Source organism: Carcharhinus amblyrhynchos, chromosome 14 (genome assembly GCF_965287045.1).
Source record: "Carcharhinus amblyrhynchos chromosome 14, sCarAmb.v2.hapA, whole genome shotgun sequence".
In the NCBI taxonomy this organism is placed as follows: Eukaryota; Metazoa; Chordata; class Chondrichthyes; order Carcharhiniformes; family Carcharhinidae; genus Carcharhinus; species Carcharhinus amblyrhynchos.
In genome coordinates this window covers 47,615,438-47,632,374 of record NC_137337.1, presented here as the reverse complement: position 1 = coordinate 47,632,374, position 16,937 = coordinate 47,615,438, and the positions used below count along the sequence as shown (strand labels likewise).

The following is a 16,937-nucleotide window of genomic DNA, read 5'->3' as shown; positions in this document are numbered from 1 at the left end:
TAGACTTTCAACAAAGTCTCTCAAACTACAATGTAAAGCTAAACCTTGTGGGATGCAGGTCATGTTTTCAGATAGCTAGAAAGCTGGTTAGCACATAGGAAGCAAAGATTTGGCATAAATGGGTCTTTTTTTGATTGGCAGTCAGTGATTAGTGGGGTTCTGCAGGGGTCTGTGCTAGGACCCCAACTGCTTACATTGTATATTAATGATTTGAAAGAGGGAACTTAATGTATTATCTCTAGATTTGCAGATGATACAAAGTTGGGTGGGATGTTGCGCTGTGGGAAGGATGCAGACATGCTTTAGTGTGATTTTGACAGGCTGAGTATGTGGGCATATGCATAACGTATGTATAATGTGGATAAATGTGAGGTTATCTACTTTGGTAGCAATAATGTGAAGACAAATTATTTGAATGGGTATAAATTGAGAGAGATGGATACTCAGCGATACCTTGACGTCAGTCACTGAAAGTAAGCATGCAGGTACAGCAGGCAGCAAAGAAGGCAAATGGTATGATGACCTCCATAGCAAGAGGACTTGATGATAAGGAAAGGGATGATTTGCTGCAATTGTACAGGGCATTACTGAGGCCACACCTGGATTATTGTGTGCAGTTTTGTTGTCTTTATCTGCGGAAAGATGCCCTTGCTATAAAGGGAGTACAGCGAAGGTTTACCAGGCTAATTCCTGGGGTATGAGGAGAGACTAAGTTGGTTAGGGTTATATTTGCTAGAGTTTAGAAGAATGAGAGAGGATCTCATAGAAACTTAAAATTCGAACAGGATTAAACATGGTAGATTCAGAAAGAATGTTCTCGATGGCTGGGGAGTCCAGAACTAGGGATCATAATTTGAGGATAAGGGGTGAACCTTTTAGAACTGAGGTAAGGAGAAATTTTTTCACCCAGAGGATGGTGAATGTGTGTAATTCATTATCACAGAATGTAGTTGAGGCCAAAACATCTGATTTTAAGAAGAAATTAGATAAAGCTCTTAGGGCTAAAGGGATCAATGCATATGAGGAGAACAGGGGATCAGGATATTGAGTTCGATCAGGCATGATCAAAATGAATGGCTGAGCAGGCTCCAAGAGCCAAATGACCTTCTGCTGCTTCTAGTTTCAATGTTTCTATCCCGTATCCCCAAATATTTACTCTGCTAATCGTCCTAACCTACAAATCTTGGGACACTCAGACAATTTTGAATGGCCAATTCACCTAACTTGTACATCTTTGGACTGTGGAAGGAAACCAAACCACCTGAAGGAAACACATGCCGACATAGAACATAGAACATTAGAACATAGAACATTACAGCGCAGAACAGGCCCTTCGGCCCACGATGTTGCGCCGACCAATTAAAAAGCAATGACCCTCTAACCTAAACCAATCCCTTTCCATCCATAAACCTATCCACGGATCTCTTAAACGCCCCCAAACTAGGTGCATGGGAAGAATGTGCAAATTCCACTTAGGCAGTCAGCCAAAGCTGGAGTCAAACTAGGTGCCTTCTGCTTTGAAGCAGCAGTGCTAACCACTGTGCCACCATGCTACCTGCTTCTAGTTGTCTTATGCCAGTAGGTTGTCCAACTCTAGCTTGGTATAATGTCAATCTGGCATTTGATAAACTTGTAGAAAAATTACATTATTTTAAAAAAAAAATCACATCCTCTGAAAAGCACACTAACTAAGTGTTAAATATTGGGAAAACAGAAGTCACTCTCTTGGGTTCCTATTGAAGAATCTGCCCCTTAGCCACCAATCCCATCCATCTGCCTGGCACATATTTGAAGCTGAACCAGACTGTTTGGAGCCTTGATGTCATATTTGACCCAGAGGTAAGCTTCCACTATAAATCTGGGCCATCACTAAAATCATCTATTTCCACTTCTCTAACATTGCCTTGCCACAGCTTGTCCTGATGAAGTCCTTATTACCTTTTGAAACTTCTACACTTAAGCATTCTAACACATTTTTACCCACCGTCACATTTGGAAGTTTTAGGTCATCACAAGCTCTGATGCTTGTGTACTAAATTGTGACAAGTTATTTTCACCTATCAACGCTGTGCTTTTTTTTAACTCTTCCATGGGATAAGAGCTTGCAAGACCAGCATTTGTTTGCCCATTTCTAATTGCCCTTGAGAAGGTGATGGTGAGCTGTCTTGAACAAATGCAGTCCATGTGATGTAGTTACCCCCAAAGAATTGTCTGAATGACAGTAATGCTGTTGAATGTCAAGGGGAGATGTTTAGATTCTCTCATTGACAATGGTCTTTGGCACTCGTGTGGTGTGAATGTTACTTGCCACTGATCAACTGAAGCTTGCATGTTGGTCCTGGTCTTGCTAAATGTGAGTTTGAACAGAATCTGAGGAGTCTAGAGTGGTACTGAACAGTGTGCAATCAGCAAACATACCCAGATCTGACCTTTTATAATGGAGGGAAGGTCATTGGCGAAGCAGCCGAAGATGGTTAGTTGGAGGATGGGAAGTTATCGCGAGGAATTCCTGCAGGAGAGATTTGAACACACAAATCAAGCCTGATATTCCAGTACAGTACTATAAAGGTTGTTGTTGTGCTGTCAGAGGAAACATCTCTTGGCTGAAACATTAAACAAAGGCTGTCTCTGCCCCCTCAGGTGAACATAAATGGTTCCATGACACTGTTTTAAAGAAGAGCCAATATTTATACCTCACATAAATAGGTTATTGCATCATTCTCCCACTGTTGTTTGTTAGAGCTTGCTGTGCACAAGTTAGCTGTGACGTTTTCAACATTACAAAGATGATTCGAAAAGTCCTTCATTAACTCAATAAATCCAATTTTTTGTGTGAAGAATGTTATGATATTTTGTTATGTTAAAGGCACAGCACAACTTGTTTTTGTTCATTTAGTCTTGTTGGAGTTCCAGACAAAATACTGATAAATAGGTTATTTTCTAGGATCTAAGTTTATTTTAATTGCACTTGTCTTTTTTTAAGCACTTTACTTTTCCATACGTTCACCAACCAAGTAGGCACTAGACCAGGGAGTGTGTAAATGTTCACAATCCTTACTTTTTTTTCTCCTCTTTCTTTTCCTAACTTCATTTGAAAACTCTCTTTCTGGCAATACAGTGGAGACTCAAATTTGACATGTAGAGAAAGGGCAGATGTGACATTGTGCCATAAGACAATAAAGTGCTGGTGTTATCTGTTCAAACCTCAAATATGGTCCAGTGCTTTTTTTTAAATACCAAATTTAATACTCTGAATAAAATCTCGATTGCTGCTACATAAATGTTAAATTGTTTTAGTATGTGGCGGTGTGAACCTACTGAAGTTTGTTTGGTATGCTAACTTAAAGCATAATACCATAATACTTTTTTTCGGATATACCTTCATTAAAAAATCTGATGTGTAATCTTCAATGCAGTTGACTTGATGGTAGCTTTTCTAATTTTTCTTTTTAACATAGAAATCTGCATATATTCTTTTTCAAGTTGCTTATGTTTTAGAAGGTTTCATTGCTTTTTGTTTTTCTGGTTTTAGAGCTCTGAAAGTTGTTGAACTGTTACAATATAAAAATATTCCACTGAATGCTTATTTTAAAATATATAAATTATCTAAAGCACAAATGCATTGGCTTCAAAGTTTTATTTGCTGTCTGATTTTGTGCATGTTTATTTTCATAGGAACTTGTAATTAAAAGCATTCTAAAATCAGCAAGAGAAGAACCTTCTGGGCCAGCTAGGTTAGTATTTCTGATAATGGTAACTAGTGTTGTAAATCTTTCTCTCATATATGTCTATTTTTGTGCTGGTCAATGCAGGGGATGAGGAATAGAATACTTCCTATTTCAGACATTTGAGGTTGTGTGCAACATTCCCTGGTCAAGTACAGCCAACTGCAGAATAAATCACTAACATAATAGAGTGTACTACCACAATACCACAGCCTGACACAGTCTCAGGATAAGAGACCAGTCATTTAGTAGTGAGATACGGGTAAATTACTTCACGCAAAGGGTTGCAAATCTTTGGAATATTCTACCTCAGAGGGTTCTGGGTGCCATCATTACTTTTAAACCAGGGAGCGACAGATTCTTGCTGCTGCAAGGGATATGGGTAGCTGGTAAGAAAATGGAATTGAAGCCCAAAATCAGACGTGATCACCTTGAATCTTGGAGTAGGCTTGATTGGCCATATGGTCTACTCCTACTTCTATTCCTTGTGTTCTTGTAACATATATATTCCCTGTGGCATCTTACCTATATGATCGATTTATGTTGAGCCATAGACATTAAGAACTAGACAAAGATTTCCCTTATTTTTAAATATAGGATCCTTTAGACAAATAGGGAGGGCAGGTTAGCCTGGCTGGAGTTGGACCAAAATCCCAGAAGTAAATGGACAGTATAGCAACTGCAATGCCATCTAGTTCTGTTCTCTTCCTATTATATCTTTATCTTTAACGTTAGTTAATAGTTATCTCTCATTCTCTAGTTGCTGATATAAATTGCGGTCAAAACAACGGTACCAGCAATCTCTGAAATTAGTTGATTTGAAGAGAACTTCTTTTCCACATGCATTGCTGCTGGAAACTACATCAAAGGTTAAGCTTTGGTGTATTTTTAAGAACTTTAAAACCTTAAGAGATGTGAAGGTGCTTTTAATAGCAATCTGAGCAATGATGCTGCTGAACAGGGAAAAATAGGTTGGATGTTGTTAAATTAGATTCTTCTAAATATTTTAAAATGTAAGCTTTTGTTGTGATATTCCTGTTTTGACCATCATTTTATTTCCCAACTTTTATTTTGCTCTGCATATATTTTTAACGTGATTTCCTGGTTGGCTGTCTTAAAATTCTTTAATGTGGTTTCATAGTAGTCAATGCTGGGAATCCCCCATTAAACGATGTTACAGTCGTGTCACAAGAAGTTCTCACCAGAGGTTGCTAACTCTCTGAGCAAGGCTTTCTTCAGATCATTTCTCTGGATCATTGGAACAAGAATAGGCCGTTCGACTTGTCGACCCTGTAGTATGATTCAGTTTGATCCTGGCCAATCAGCTACCTCAATGCCACTTTCCCACACTGTGTCCATATCCCTTGATGTCACTTATCCCCAGAAATCTATCCATTTCTATTCTGAACATGCTCAGTGACTGAGCTTCATAGCCCTCTGGAGTGGAGAATTCGAAAGATTCACAACTCAGAGTGAAGTATTTCCTCCTTATCTCAGTCTTAAATAGCCTACCCCTTATCCTGAGATTATGTTCATTAGTTTTAGACTCATCAGGGGAAGCATTTAATCAGCTTTCAACTTCTCACACCCTCTAAGAATTTTGTAAGTTTCAGTGTGGTCACCACTCATTCTTCAAAACTCTAGGGAATAAAGACCCAGTCGCCTCAGGTTCCTCATGAGATAATCCTATTATTCCAGAGATTAATCTGGTGAACCTGTATTGCAGTCCTTTTATGGCAAGTATGTCACTTTCCAACCCCTCACCATTTAAGAAGTACTCTGCCTTTCTGTTTTTTTTCCTACTGAAGTGGATAACTTCACACTTATTCTAGCTAATTCATCAAGCCAGTCCCAAATCCTCCTTGCGTCCTCCTCACAATTTGCATTTCCATGTAGTTTGGTGTCATCGTCAAGTTTGGAAATATTACAACTAGTCACCACATCTAAATTATGTATGTAGGTTGTGAACATCCATGGACCAAGCATGGATCATTGAGGAACCCCATCGGTAACAGCCTGCATCCTGAGAATGATTGTCTACTCCTATTCTCTGCTTTCTGATAACCAGTTCTTATTCCATACTAATATGTGTCCCTATTCCATCTGCTCTAAATTATTTACTAATCTCCAGTATGGGATCTTATCAGAAGCCTTCTGAAAATCCAAATACACCACATCCACTGTTTTTTCTTCATCTATACTGCAAATAACATCCTCCAAAAGCTCCAATAGGTTTGTCAAACATGATTTCCCTGTCGTAAATCCACGTTGATTCTGTCCAATTTTACCAATTTTCTAAACATCCAATTATCACATCCTTTATAATATATGCTAACATTTTCCCTACCATTGACATCAGTCAGCTCTGTAGTTCTCCATTCTTCCTCTTCCTCCTTAAATAGTGAGGTTATACTTTCTACTTTCCAGTCCACAGGAATCTTTCCAGAATCTGAAGAATTTTGAAAGCTAGTCTCAATACATCCACTAACTCTCTTGCCCCTCCTTCAACACTTTGGGATGAAACTCATCTGGTCCAGGGGATTTATCAGCTTTCAACCCAGTTAACTTTTCAAGCACAATTTCTGTACTAATGCTAATTTATTTTGGTTCCTCAGTTTCACAAGTCCTTTGATTGGCTAGCATTTCTAGAAGATTCTCTGTATCTTCTTCCCTGAAGGACTTAAAAAAAACTGTTTAGTTTTTCTGCCATTTCCTTATTCTACAGTACAAATTCTCCTGTGCCCACCTATAATTGGCCCACTTTTGTCCTAGCTAAATCTTCTCCTCACATGTACCTAATGAAGCTTTTACAGTCTGCATTTATGACCCTCGCTAGTCTGTATTCATATACAATTTTCCCTTTATTAACCAGTTTCTTAGTCCTCCTTTGCTGGATTCTACATCACTCGCAATCGTCACCACTTAGCACAACTGATATCCATATAAGCCATTCTGACGTCCATTAAAAGCCATTGCCTTTAATGCAATGCAATCTTTAACTTTCTTTAACCAGGGGTGACTTACCTTTCCCTTTGGGTGTTTGTTCCTTTGAGGAATGTACATCTGTTGTAGACTGTGTAGTATTCCTTTAAATGGTAGTCTTCACTGTCTGCTGTCAAATCTTTTAGTTTATTTTCTCAATCCACCATTGCCAACTTGCTTCTCGTTCCTTCATAATTTTCTTTCTTCAGATTTAAAACCCTAGTTTTAGAATGGACTAAATCACATGCAAACTTAATGCAAAATTCTGTGGGAGCTCACACATCAAGTGAGTGACGCCAATGAAGGGGTATGCTGCAGTGGGAGGTTGCTTGTAACAGCTAACAACTATATGGGTTTCACAATTGTTATCAGTTGTGAAAGTGGGACTGACGGAGTGGTGAACATAACGAGTTAGCAACAAGCGTTAGCATCAGGGATGAGCAATAAGGAGACATCTCTAGTCAAAAAAAATTCCAGTTGGTACAGTGCTTAGTAACCAAAATTCTACTGTATGTAAAATATAAAAGACATACAAATAATATAAATTGATATATAGATATTTATGTCCATTCATCATGTCTGGAAATCTGACATTTATATCTGATATGTGCATTATTAACTCTCTATTACAGATGTGTTGCACTTTGCAGCCTTGGCATTTGGCTCTGTGAAGAATTGGTGCATGGGACTCAACATCCTCAAATTAAAGATGCTCTAAATGTAATCTGTGTAACCTTAAAGGTAATTTAATGTAAAGATAATTTAATCTATGATGATTTTTTTAAATTTCAGTCCTAATTTAAAAATGCCATATGACAGTAAAATTGTTAATGTACTTACAGTTCCCAAACAAAGCAGTTGCACAAGTGGCTTGTGACATCTTGCATTTATTGATCAATTATGTGGACAAACTTCAGAATTATCCACCAGATTCTCCAAAAAAGATTATTGAGGTAAAATGCATTTATCTACTTATTCTGCTTACTGAAAATACTTCTACATATTGATATTTATTCAATGAAGTCTGCTGTCAGTAAGGAGTTTTATAGTAGCCAAGACAGAAAGCAGCGAAAAGTCAACACAAAGCAATATAACTACTAGAAAGGATAGCTTAACACATGCTCAGAAGTTTAATAAGAGTTTGAAAAAGAGAGAAATGTGATGAGGCAAAGATTTATTGAGATAACTCTAGAGTTGTGTCCTATACCCCTGAAGGTACATCTGACTTTAGTGGCTAAGGAGAGATGAGGAAAAGCATGTATAAAAGACCAGAGTGTTTGGACATAGCTAAATGAACTGTTTAGAGCAGAAAGATATTTTGACAACAGTCAGTGCATCATATTAATGTTAAAATGTATCTATGATGTATAAAATCAGCAATGTTTTGATAGGATATATTTTTACAGAACTTGTCAAGTAGGTTGATCTACTATCCTACTATTGCTGGCCAGAATAAGATAGTGGTAACGGGTTTGGTGGCCGTGGTTGCTCTAGCTTTTATCTTATAACCTTAAGTTGAAATTATATTGAGACATTGAGAATGACAAGAGAGGAATGCAACACGTAATTGTACAAACTTGACAATATAAAGTATAAAATAATGCAAGATTGGAATACATAGGATAAATAGAAAGTTCAGCCACCTCCCATATGAACCATAAAATCTACCATCATAACAATCAATTGTATTCTCCCTCAGCTGCTAGTTTAACTTCCCCTTAAATGCTTCCATACCATTTGCTTCAACCACTGCTGGTAGCAAGTTCCATAGTTCGCCATTCTACAGATGAAGTCATTTCTTCTGATTGGGTTTCTTTATTATTATCTTACATTGATGGTTTTTAGTTCAACTCTTTCCCATATGAAGAAAAATTCTGTGTTCACTGTATCAAAGCCTTTCAAAATTTGACAGACATCAAAGTCACCCCTCAGCTTTCTCTCTCAAGAGGAAAGAGAAACCGACATGTGCTTCCCTGATATGCACGCCAACACGTTTCTGATACCATCTTTCTAAATCTTCCTTGCTGCTTCTCCAGTATTCTTGTATAATTTTACAATATGGTGACCAAAACATCAAGCAGAATGCTAGTGTGACCTAACCAAGATTTGATACAGGCTTAGCATAAGCCTACTTTTCAGTTATTTCCCTCTAAAAATAAGTTTAGTGCTCGCTTTGATTTTGTTATGGTCTTTTTAACCTGCAGTGCAACTTTTAGCAATTGATATATTTGTGTTTTTGGGATCGCTATGTTTCTCTACTCCACCTAGTCAAAAAGTAACCTTCGCATGATTGGACAAGCAAGATTTTCCTCCTTAAAATCCATGCTGACTATTCTTCAATATATTTTACTTTCTGAATGTTCTTCTATCCTTTTCAGTAAGGATTCAATTATGTGATTCCATTATTTTGCCTACCACTTACTTTAAACTGACTTGTATATATTTCATGTTCTGTCCCCCTTCTTAAATATAGTAATTGCATTAGTTATCTACCAGTTTAGCACAACACCTCTTTCTAATGAATGGTTATATATGAAGAGTAATGCCTCTGCTATCTGTTCCCTGTATTCTTCTAAAATACATGGATGCAATCATTTAGGGCAGGGTTTTTAACCCCTTTGAATTTGTTTTGTTTAATCATTGCATCCTGTTATTTTGTTATAATTGTAATAAAATATACTTGTATATTATATACTTATGTATATAATATATACATATATATATATATACTTGTATATAATATACAATATAATTCTAATATAATATAATTTACTTTATCATTGTTACGTGGAAACCAAGAAGAGCAATACAGTGAAAGTTTGGAACAGTGACATTTAATGGATGTTGGAAGGTGTTGTTCCTTTCAGAAAGCATTCATTTTTTACACTTTTAATATAAAATCACTGATTTGAAGGAGATAATAAATTGAATGCTAACATGGCAATGAGGATCAGTGGTGTAAATTGACCTTTAATCTTAGTAAAATTATTTTACCTGCAATGTGCATATTGCACATTGAAAGAGCATTAGTATTGAAAATAAGATGAACAAAACACTAAATTACTGAAACAATAACTTGTATTATCTTTCAAAATACTTCTCATGACTTACACTGGGGAAGATTGCTTTTTCTTTAAGGTATCTCGTTTTAGCTTTTTCTACAGAATCCCATATTTTACATGGGATTTCCGTCATCACCTCAGGGTGTTTCTTAATCATTGCTTTCTTATTCAATTGGGATGTCTGGGAGTTATATACTCTTATTCTGCTCTTACTTGCAACATCCTATTCTTTGAGATATTTGTACATGTCATGTGATTGCCATCATTTTCTCCTGCAACCCCTTAACCCACCAGTGCAAATGTTATCTCGCTTTTGGTTGTTTGAGTTTTTTTAATTACCTAACTGTTCCGAAGGCTCCTTTTGAGATTTGCCTTTTGCATTACCCTTTGTGTCTGACATGTAGAAAATTATTTCAGCAGTTTTGCCTTTTTCACAACCACTTTTTCTTGTGTGATAGCCTTTTAGCAGTAAGGGAGATTTGTAATTATTTTAAAATGTTTGGAAAATCTGTAATTGTTTTTAAAAAGAAGTTGCTTAGGAGTACAGAACTTTAGTATAGTTGAGAAAAGAGACATGTTGTCCATCTTGCACTCAGACACAAAAATACTAAATTTCAAAGGGACCAACAATTTTTATACAGCATAACAAAGGGCGCTGATTGCTTGGTAATGCCTCACCAATCAAAGTCCACGTGCCAACCAGTCAGCACCCTGATTAAAATGAGTAAACCTGGGAATATATTGTAGCTATGTCAAATTTTAGACATAAGAACAGGACCATGAAGGAAATTTCATGAATTATAGCTCTCAAGGTGATGCACTGGCATTGAAAAAAGTGATATATATGCAATAAAAAAGCAAAATAAACTAGCATGCAATAGAAAACTAAATCCTGCAACACCGCATCTAATGTAAAATAAATTGGTGCAACCAAACACCAAAGGACAATAACAAAAGAAGAAAGCAGAAGGCCCAGTACCAAAGATTTGAGGGTTTAAGTAAAATTGAAGTGAAATATTCGCAAAGGAACTTTAAGCAATGGTCTTATTAAGCACACAATTTGTGTCAAGCATTTCCCTAGTATGAAGATCATATTAAAAATAGATTTCCTTTTCTTCTGACATCAATCAGCAACCTGAATGCTCCTCTTTCCTAAATTGAGGCTTCAGTCACACCCAGACACTTGGTACCCCTTTCGAAATAGACTTTCCCCATCTCTTATCACTTTTTATTCCCCTTGTCTTGTCTCCTGCTCCCTTTGATCCTCTCCTATGAGCTAATCCTGATCTTCAGCATCGAAATAGAACGTTAGAGGAGATCAATTAAGTAAATCTAAGCGCGACTAATGCATCTGGTCAGTTATAACTGGCCTTGAAAAAAAGAAGTGATGTATCGGCATTAAAGAGCAAAATAACGTAGCGTGCCACGAAAATTGAAATCCTGTAACACCACGTCATCTAATTAAAACAAACTAGTGTGACCAAATGAGCACTGAGGGGCAATTAAAAAAAAATCATAATAAATATCAGAAATATCCATTGCAGGCATGTGACTACCATGAACACTAATAGAGCAAACTTAGTTTTCTTTCCCATCTTTTTGAGAGAGAGAGAATTTGCTTAAAATATAATTACATTAAATTATTGTCTCTTTTGGATGGCCAAGATGAAGTTTATTTTAACACTACTTGTATTTTTTCATATAGATATTGATGGCAACAATTACGTATCTGCTGCCTGGTACAGAGATATCCCCACATGAGCAAGATAAAAGGGTATGAACAGGGACAATTGGACATGAGCAATAAGAGGAATGTTTACAAGTTTTATCTTTTGTTAACTTTTGTTTTGTGACTTGTTGTTCACAGCTTGTAGTATCCTTGTTGCTTTGCCTTTTGGACTGGTGCATGGTGCTGCCTTTAAAAACACTGCTACAGGTTGTCCAAGCTGCAGGACAAGATAAGGACAAAGCTGACAAATCCATTCTCAGTTGTATTTACAAGGTATTCTTAAGTAATACTTTTAATAAATACTTAAATTTATATTTTAATGGTCATACTGAGGTTTTGCATTATGATATAATTACCTGTTAAGATGTTGACTTTGGCAAATAGCTAATACTGAAAATCACTTGTTTCAGACCAGCAACTATTTCCAATATTCTATTTTGCTTTCAGAAATAATTCTTTATTTAGTTCAAAACTGAGGTTGTGTCACTCTCCTAATCATTATATACTTAGATAAATGCAAGCATTATTGTTAGTTTGGATCTGCATTTCATTTTGCACAGAAAGAAATTCATAAAGTTTTAAAATAGATTTGAGAAATATTATCAGCATCTTGGGGCTAATGCTCATCAGTTTCTTTTAAACAACTGGCACAGTTACTGACATAGTTTGTGAGAATGAAGTGGAAATTATCCTGTCTTTGTTCACTTTCTAAATCCTGACTCAACTTATTTTTGTTCTGTTAAATTAGTTTCAGGAAAACTGCTACTGCAATCAACCCCCCTCCACAAAGTAAACATTTCTATCTTAATTAAATTTCCTTGAATTGGAAGTTTTGTTATCTTTTTCCCCTCTCCTCCCATTCCCTTCAAGCTTAACCTAAGACTTCACTGCATATCAATTATTTTACTATTCCTCGACCCCTCGCCCCTCTGTTACCTTAAGTAGATAGCATGGGAATGTTACAACTTTCTTCTTCAAAAATCTTCTGGCTCTTTCAAAATGACATTTTAGTTGAGAATTAGTTAACTTGTGATCATGGTTTTTCCATCCACACAGACTTCCTTTTTTTCCCTTCTAAGTTGTGATGCAGTAATAATGTCCCCATATCTGGGCCAGAAGCTCAGGGTTCAAATCCTATTCAGGACTTGATGACCATAAAAGGTGAATTCATAATAAAGCTAAACAGGTGATTATCACCCTGTAAATCTTTCCAATAGCCTGATAGCTGGTGGCAAGAGCAGAAGAGTTTTCTGGTCGGCTCTACTACAGAATGCAATGGCAAACCACTGCACTATTTTATCAAGCGTAATCATAGATCAGTCCGATGAAGTTCCATGGTCATCAGTGCCCTCTTGAGGCATGATACCTGATGGTGGAGAAGGTTTGCTGTAATTTCGTAAATTAACTCATAGGGTCATTTGTGGTGAGAGTTCACTATTTTGTAGCATTCTTAGTGATCATTGTTGATCTTTAATTGTAAACATCTTTGTTTTTTGTCAACAGGTACTGCATGGCTGTGTGTATGGAGCTCAATACTTGAGTAATCCGAGATACTTTCCTTTGAATTTATCGGATTTAGCTTCTGTTGAATATGATCCATTCTTACATTTGGAAAGCTTGAAAGAACCAGAACCTTTGCACTCCCCTGACTCTGAGCGCTCATCAAAACTCCAAACTGTCACAGAGGGTATGTACTAAGATAAACCAAAAACCTGCATTAGAAGTCTTCAAAATGACAAAGGTACATCTTGTGGAATGGTTGGGTTGTGTAGTTATCATACTTGGTTACCAGTCCAGAGGTCAACTGTTCAGTCTCCCAAAGCAATTTTGTGATATTTAATTCCTAAATTTGATGTCTACGAGCTAAAAAATTGTAATTAGAAGTAAAACGAGTTGATATCCTCATGTAAAGTTGAAATGCCAACGCTTTCCAGTCTGCCATTGTTTATTCTTGATACAGTTTAGGATTGGGAATAAATGCTCCCTTGCCTGCTTCTCACAATTTAAGAACATTATTTTCAAAAAATCTCACCCATAGTAGGCTTAATGTGTTACTTGTGTACATTTCAAAAAATGCCCCCCCCAAGCCCACCCACCCCAGGATGAGTTCAGAGGTGGGGGTGAGCATAAAATTGAATGTAGGGGACTCATTTCCCCTGCCCAAACCCAAATGCAATTTCATGGCTGGGCAGGGCAGGGCCTCAGGTGGGAAACTGCCCATTCACCTATTCACCAGCCCAGCATCTATTTTTAAGTCGTTGGGTTTGGGTAGGGTGGGAAAGTGACATTTACACTTTTTCCTCATGTTGGCCAGGAAGTTCAGGAGGTGGAGGCTGAAGCCTCACTCTGAAGGCCCTCCTGAAATCCTTTCACAAATAGGGACAGCTTCTCCCTTTCTATTTTGTCTAGACTTCTCATGATTTTGAATGCTTTTATCAAATCTTTACTCAGCCTTCTGTTCTCCAAGGAGAACTGACCCAGGTTCTCCAATACTTCTACATATCTGAAGTTCTCATCTCTGGAACCATTCTCATGAATCTTTTTTGTGCCCTCTCGAATGCCTTCACACCCTTGCTAAAGTGTGATGCTCAGAACTGGACCCAGTACTCCAGTTGAGACCGAACCAGTGTTCTCTACATTTCCATGTTTTTGTGCTGTATTCCCTGTGGTGAATATCTAGTTCATGGTTCATGTTTGGGAGTAATAGAGTCAGAAAGGTTTACAGCATGGAAACAGGCCCTTCAGCCCAACCGCCTTTTTTTAAAAACATTAAGCCAGTCCCAATTGCTCGTGTTTGGCCCACATTCCTTTATACACATTTTGCCCATGTAACTGTCTAAATGCTTTTTAAAAGATAAAATTGTACCTGCCTCTGCTAATACCTCTGGCAGCTTGTGCCAGACATTCATCACCCTCCGTATAGAAAAAGTTGTTCTCTGGACCCTTCTGTATCTCTCTCTTCTCACCTTAAACCTTAAACCTTGCAAAGTGTAGGTCAAAGGTAGTTTTGGACTCCCCTACTTTTGGGAAAAGATTTTGACTATCTAACTGATCTGTGCCCCTCATTATTTTATAGATTTCTATAAGATCATTCCTAAGCTTCCAATGCTCCAGGAAGAAAAGTCCCAGTCTATCCAGCCTCTCCTTATAATTCAAATGTACCGGGCAAGGTTAATAGTTTGTACAGGACTCTTGAAAGGGAGCAGGATTACAAGTTTTTTTTTCGTTTGTGGGACTTTGACGTCACCAGCTGGCAAGCATTTATTGCCCATCCCTGGTTATCTGAGAACAGTTTAGAGTCAACCACACATCTGTTGCTCTGGAGTCACATGTAGGCCAGGCCAGGCAAAGATGGCTGATTTCTTTCCCTAAAGGACATTCGTGAACCAGATGGATTTTTCCGACAACCGACAATAGTTTCATGGTCATCAGTAGATTCCTAATTCCGGGTACTTTTTATAGAATTCACATTTCATCAGCTGCTGCAGCGGGATTCGATCCTGTGTCCCCAGAACATGAGCTGAGTTTCTGGATTAATATTCTAGTGATAATACCACTAGACCTTCACCTCCCATATCATGTGGGATGGTAATTTGAGTTTATATATGGAGAGACTTGGTTGTCTTTAGTTACTTGTTTCACACTCAATAATGGCAATAATTTATTGGTCTATCGCAGCAGAAAATAGGCCCAAAAATAGTGAACAATTGCAGTACAGACATTTTTATACTCAATTTATTTGATAGAATCAATAATGAGTCAATTTAACTATAGTTCCTATACTGTTCTTTTGCTAACTTTGCACTATCCCTGTTTAAGGTGGACAGAGATCCAGCAGCAATCCTTTGTTACTCATCAATGTCCTCTATTTCTTGTCACACCACCCTTTGGACAGGAAGCCAACTTTTTAATTCCTTTTTTAAAAAATTTGAAAAAATACAATGTCAAATTGTCCATCCCATTAATGTTCCGAAGATGTAATGTTTAATTCTGGAGTGTTTGAAGCTTAACTGTACAAAATAGGATAATTACAACTAAAGTTGCTAGGTGTCCATTACATTTAAAAGGTTGGGGCCACGGTGACTAAAACAGCAGATGGGCTTACTTAGCTGGAGACGTGATGTCTACACTGCTTGCAAAGTGTAGGTCAAAGGTGTGTTTTGTTTTGGGAGTTAAAGCTAAATTAGTTTTAAAACATTCAGTGAACCCCAAGAAGCCTTGTCATCATGGAGATGAGTGAAGCTTGAGAATGTTCTTTGGATTTCAATTTATCTGTGTGTTTGCGAGGAAAGGTTAGTTGCAGCCTGGACCTTCTGTAGTTTACAGCTCATAGAGAAGCCCTTGCAGCCATTTGGTGCATTTAGAGCTCACAGAGCTCCTGGAGAGCTGAGAAGGCAGATGTAAGAATAATCCCTGGAGCCATTTATAGCTCAGTGCAGCCGAGAGACTGAAGTTCGGAGAAACCCAAGAGCAGCCCCAGAGATCAGAATCTCTGGCATTGAAGTTTCAGTGAAGGATAAGCCTGTCCTCTGCAGCTTGCTGGGGATCTCACTCAGAGCGGCGATGTCGATGCCATTGTCAGAGTTCTTGGGTGACAAATGCAGTGCAATGTTCTTGATGGTTATTCATGAGTGTACCCATGACAGTCCTGATGTTGCATGTCCAAAACTTTACTACTTATGTCTTTTTGTTTCGACCGTGGAAGGTGATCTCTGGATGCAGCTATCCAGTTAGGAGAGGTGAGACAGGCTGTGTTTAGGGCACCATTTCTAACCCCCTTCCCAGCTGAGTGGAGTCTAAAGAAGGCTGTTCAGTTGTGGCTACATCTGCTGAAAGGCACTGCTACCTCATTCACATCTTCACTACCGCTCCTGTCCCAAATTATGATTAGAGGCTTCCAGGCACCAATCCTGCTTTTGTGACCATTTCCTGATCACCAAAATGCTTGGTGATCAGAGATGTGCTTGGAAAGAAGATCGCCATGCATGACATCTTTTCATGGGAAGAAACCATTGCATGCCAGCTTCCACACGTACCTTGGCAAAACCTTGATTGAATGGCAAGGCATCCAAGATGATTAGTGCTTTTGTTCTGCTGCAGCCTTTTTCTACAAGAACAGCCATTAAGATATTCCAGATGGTGGATCTTTCTCCACCTTTTTTGCCATGAGGACTTGTTTGTCACAGCTCCTGTTTGCTGAGTATTTCAAGTAGCCCAGGATATGTGGAGTCCCAGCATACTTCACCCTGTTTTGATCAATCTTCTGGTACTCATTGTTCAGATTCCACAGTAAGGCCGAGGAGATTGACTTTAGATCTCCACAGATTGACTAAATCATTGTCTGTGCCCAAATCACAAAGATGTCTGCATCCTCAAAGCAATGACAGGGGCTGATAACTACTGGACCGGTCACCAACCTATTCATTCAATTATGTCTAT

The 16,937-nt window shown here is 37.9% G+C and overlaps 1 protein-coding gene across 6 annotated transcripts in view; it reads left to right on the top strand.

Annotated features, from left to right (window-relative positions):
* ralgapa1 (Ral GTPase activating protein catalytic subunit alpha 1) overlaps nucleotides 1-16,937 on the top strand; it is a 247,344-nt gene that overhangs the window by 129,022 nt on the left and 101,385 nt on the right. For all 6 annotated transcript variants that reach the window (XM_080202818.1, XM_080202821.1, XM_080202820.1 and 3 more), the window contains 6 exons: nucleotides 3,676-3,734; nucleotides 7,340-7,448; nucleotides 7,550-7,660; nucleotides 11,475-11,543; nucleotides 11,637-11,771; nucleotides 13,002-13,185. In XM_080202818.1, the coding sequence (XP_080058944.1) occupies nucleotides 3,676-3,734; nucleotides 7,340-7,448; nucleotides 7,550-7,660; nucleotides 11,475-11,543; nucleotides 11,637-11,771; nucleotides 13,002-13,185 (667 nt within the window). The remainder of the gene's footprint in view (nucleotides 1-3,675; nucleotides 3,735-7,339; nucleotides 7,449-7,549; nucleotides 7,661-11,474; nucleotides 11,544-11,636; nucleotides 11,772-13,001; nucleotides 13,186-16,937) is intronic.